Raw genomic sequence first — 4,657 nt, 5'->3', positions numbered from 1 at the left:
CCTATGTTGTTACCTCGCACAAAGGAGGCAACGACTACCCCTATTTACTAACTATTTACTACCCTTATGCATTACAAACAAAAATAAAAGGGTGCTGTGCAGTTTGACATATATACCATTGCATATACAATAATCTACCAATCAACAAAAACTCTTCACAAAAAAATATTCTTCCTATGTTTATGCCTTAGTGACACCATCTGGATATAATCCAATCTGTAATGTCCAACTACAGAAATAAGAAGATCTTGATGGGAGAAAATAAGAAGTTCTTCATTGTCAATGCTTCATTTTGCTAATGCATCCGCAATTTGATTAGATTCTCTATAACAATGGCGAATAGCACAATTGAGTTGACCGGCAATGTCTTGAATTCGTTTGATAATGCCCTGCATTTGCCAAGGAAGTTTTGATTTACCATTGATCAAATCAACCACAAGCTGGGAATCACACTCTAGTATAATGTTGTTGCAATCACTGCGACTACACCATTCCACCCCCGCTAAGGCTGCACTAGCTTCAACCATGTTGCTACTTGTTCTGCCAATTGAAAAAGCAATCGTCATAGTTAGCTTACCCCTATGATCTCTGCATATGCCACCAATACCTGAATTTCCTTCTGCGTCTTTGCTTCCATCGATATTAATCTTAAGCCAATATTCAGGAGGTTTATGCCATTTAACAATTACGTAATCAATTTTGGGAATGAGTAATAACACCTGTTGACAGATATCTACCCAACTCCTTGCCCATTGCCTATTACACTTAGCTTTTGATATCACCCATTTCAAGTGGGACAAAATTTGGTAATGTATTCTTTTCAAGTAAATTCTAGCATCGCCATATCTTACTGAGCACCTGGCCTTCCATATCTCCCAAAAAATTACCATAGGTGTTATATGAAGAATAGTTTAGTGAATAGAGTTCTTTGGTTTGATGTCCCACCATCTTTGTATCATAGCTCTGATAGGTATGTCATCCCATGTAATACCCATCGGGCTCCCAAAGAACTTTCAAGTCTGTTCAGCTACGGTACCACTAATAAAAGTATGGTGAAGAGTTTCTCTGTGTGGGTTAACACAATAGAAACATTTGGATACCATACACAGTCCAAACTTAATAATGATGTCATCAAAAGGTAATTTCCTTTTCAATATTCTCCATAGCAGAAAAGACATTTGAAAAGATAATTGCTTATGCCAAATTTTCTTCAAGAAGATACAAGAGTTTTTCTTTATCTAATTCTATCCCAGACTGAAGATGTAGTAAAGTTACCAGTACTATTAGGCATCCAAACTGGTATATCATAACAACTTTGGTCCCCTATGCCAATAGATCGAATTTGTTCTGTAAGGAACTCTGGTAACTGCAGCTGATCCACATCCCATTTATCATCAGTAATAACATCTCTAATCACCTGGACCCCACTGATGTCTTGTCTATGAATGATTTAGCCACAACATCTATTTCAGACCAATTGTCCCACCAAAAACTACTATTTCCAGCATTAATTTTCCAGAGCAGTTTGAACAAGTTCTTCCATGTATGAGATTGAGAAGTATGAGCAGGAATAGATACATGATGATTAAAATAAATTTGGCCATTAAGAAAATCGACCATAAGGATTTGCAGGTTCTGAACCTCCACTACCTCTTCATAGTCAGACTTTCACTAACATCCAAAATACTTCTAAACCCTAACCCTCCCTCCTCCTTAGGATAACATAGATTAGACCATGAACTCTAGTGATATTTTTGCTTACCTTCATCTGATCCCCAGAAAAACCTAGCCATATAAGTCTCAAGTTGTTTAAACACTGGTTTTGGAGGTTCCACTACTGATAGCAAGTAAATGGGTTGTGATTGCAAAATATGTTTGATGAGTGTGGCTCTGCCACCAACAGACAAAAGTTTTCCCTACCAACCAGTGGTCCTTTTCACAATTTTAGAAACTATATCACTGAAATGCAAAATTCTCTTTCTTCCTACATATAATGGCATCCAAGATATGTTATAGGAAAGTTAGCATGCATGTAGCCAGTCACCTCTTTAATCCTTTGAATGGTAATGTTAGATGCTTTAGGATCCACCAGAAAGTAGCTCTTTCCAGTGTTGATCAATTGCCCGAAACACTTCTCGTAGTTCTGTAATTGATGCATGACTAGTTTCAATGCCCTCTTGCCACCAGAAGAGAAGATTACTACATCATCTGCATATGCAAGATGAGTAACCTGTGGACCACTTTGCACCATGCTAAAGCCCCTGAACTGATGAATATGAGGTAATTGATTAAGCATAATAGACAAAACCTTTGCCACTAGAATAAAAGAGACGGAGACAAGGGGTCTCCTTGTTTCAAACCTCTAGTAGATTGAAAGAATCCTTTCCTAGCCCCATTAATAAGTACAAAGTACCAGACATTTGAAATAGATCTCCAAACTAAATCAATCCAATTCTCTGAAAATCCAAACTTCCTCAATGCATTCAACAAGAACTTCCAGTTGACCCTATCATAGACCTTAGCCATATCTAGTTTAATGACAACGTTCCCTCCAAAATTCTTCTTGCAAATACCATGGATAATCTCCTGAGCTAATAAAATATTTTCTGTAATGGATCTTCCATTTAGAAACCCAGTCTGATTGTCAAAAATTATCTTTGGCAATATGGAGTTCAATCTAGAACTCATGATTTTAGAAATTATCTTGTTAGAGTAGTTACTTAAACTGATGGGTCTCATATCATTAAATGAAGAAGGATTCTCAACCTTAGGTAGTAAAATAAGGCATGAGCTGGTAAAGAATCTGCTAAGTTCTGCTCCACCAAAAAATTGCTGGATAAACTCTATCAATTCTGGCTTAATGATATCCCAACATCTTTGGTAGAAAGACCCTCCAAATCCATCTGGTCCTGGAGAACTATTCGAATTTTGATAAAAAACTGGCTTCCTACTCTCCTCTTCATCAGGGATGACACAAAGCCTAATATTATCCTCATGAGTAACCTTCTGATCAATACATTCCAAGTGTTGCAGCTCTGGTTCTCCTTCATCTTTAAACATAGCTGAAAAATATTCCACAACCTCCCTAGCAATATCTTCATCCCCATTGATGCATTGCCCATCAAATCTTTGGATTCTTTGTATAGATGCCCTTCTTCTTCTTCTTTCATTAATGATTGCATGAAAATATTTAGTATTGGAATCTTCCTCCTCAATCCATTTGATATTTTCCTTCTGCTAGAGGATAGATTCCTCACATTTAACCACTTAGTGTGTTCCACTTGAGCTTTGTGCAATTGAGGTCTGAGGTCCTCAACATCATTATCAATGTATTCTGTTTCAAGATCTTGCATTTTATGCTCCCATTCTTTGACTTGATCAAAGACATTCCCAATTTGCTCTCTGGACCACTGACTAAGCTTGGTACTAACTTGTTTCAGATGAGTTGTAGCCTTCTCATGCAGTTTCCCTCAACGTCTACATTCTATGCCTCTTGCACAATAGTTTTAAAATATGGTTGGTCAATCCAAAAGTTCAAGAATTTGAAATATTTGATAACAGGTTGTTTTGAAGTAGAACACTTTACTAGCATAGGTGTGTGGTCTAACCTTTTGCTTGCTAAGTGTTCTATATCTATAAAAAAAAAATTATCAGTCCAGTGATGATTAATAAACACCCTATCTAGCCTTTTTCAGATTCTCTAATGCCTTTCCGTTGCATTACACCAAGTGAACCTCAGTCCTTTGTAACCTGCATCCACCATACCACAATCCTCCATACACGATATAAATTCCCAATTCTTCTATATTCTGTGAGGATTGCCTCATTTCTTTTCTTCTGAACTCATAATTGCATTGAAATCCCCACATATGCACCAGGGATCATCAATATAATTGCTACAGTGTATCAAATTATCCCACAAAGGAATTCTTAGATGTTGTTTAGATTTAGCATATACTGCTGTGAACCAGACAACTTCACCGTCATTCTTCCAGGTAATCTTGAGCGTAATTTGTTGCTCATTATTCTCTGCCATTGCTGCATCAAATTCAGCTGGCCATAAGACCCAGATTTTTCCATTACAATTTGCATAACAACCTTCGAAACCCAAACCTCTTCTATATTTGTCTATTTGATCTTCTTTAACAAAGGGTTCTTGTATAGCTATAATTTGAGTTTTATGAAGACCTGTTAAAAATTTCAACCTTTCAAAAGCCCCCCTGCACTTTACTCCTCTAATATTCCAAATGATTGTACTAATCATTAAGAACATCAGAAGAAACTTCAACACTTTGAGCTGCTTTCCCCATAGCCCTTATGATCGGGCGAGGCTTTGGCATGCCTTTGTGACCTTTATGTTTACTTTTGCAAATATTCCTTGGAGATAAGTTTCCTGTATCGACGAGCTCCTTCCTCTGTTGTGAAACAGCATCCTCCATCACTTCACCTTTCCATGAAGTTTTAGGCGCAAAAGCTTCAATAAGAGCCTCTTCATCTGAAGAATTACATTCTTCATATTCGTCCTCTGGAATATCTTCACTTTCACTCTCTTGTTCTTCTCCATAATCAGAATCATAATCACTCGAATCCCCCACCTTGTCATCCTTTGAATTAATCATCATATCTGCAGCAACATCTGGTTCCGGAATAACCACCT

General features: G+C 37.3%; 1 protein-coding gene across 1 annotated transcript; it reads right to left on the bottom strand.

Moving 5' to 3' along the window:
- Nucleotides 1-287: 287 nt before the first annotated feature.
- On the bottom strand, nt 288-4,080 carry LOC138883650 (uncharacterized). Its single transcript, XM_070164347.1, has 8 exons — nt 3,959-4,080; nt 3,609-3,633; nt 3,318-3,452; nt 2,414-3,234; nt 2,045-2,261; nt 1,763-1,916; nt 1,418-1,652; nt 288-540 (listed from the first exon to the last, which is right to left on the bottom strand). The coding sequence occupies exons 1-8, from the start codon at nt 4,078-4,080 to the stop codon at nt 288-290; spliced, it is 1,962 nt and encodes a 653-aa protein (XP_070020448.1).
- Nucleotides 4,081-4,657: the final 577 nt, after the last annotated feature.

This window comes from Nicotiana sylvestris, chromosome 12 (assembly GCF_000393655.2).
Source record: "Nicotiana sylvestris chromosome 12, ASM39365v2, whole genome shotgun sequence".
NCBI lineage: Eukaryota > Viridiplantae > Streptophyta > Magnoliopsida > Solanales > Solanaceae > Nicotiana > Nicotiana sylvestris.
Note: the sequence above shows the minus strand (reverse complement) of the source record. Positions and strands in the feature narration are given on the sequence as shown.

Excerpts from the sequence above, each read along its gene's own strand:
- LOC138883650 (XM_070164347.1), bottom strand. The coding sequence starts at position 4,080 with ATGGAAAAATCTGGGTCTTATGGCCAGCTGAATTTGATGCAGCAATGG. Across the intron at positions 3,634-3,958 it reads AAGTTGTCTGGTTCACAGCA|ATATAGAACACTTAGCAAGC; the intron begins GTATATGCTAAA and ends TTTTTTTTATAG. Across the intron at positions 3,235-3,317 it reads CAGAATACATTGATAATGAT|AAGGAAAATATCAAATGGAT; the intron begins GTTGAGGACCTC and ends ATCCTCTAGCAG.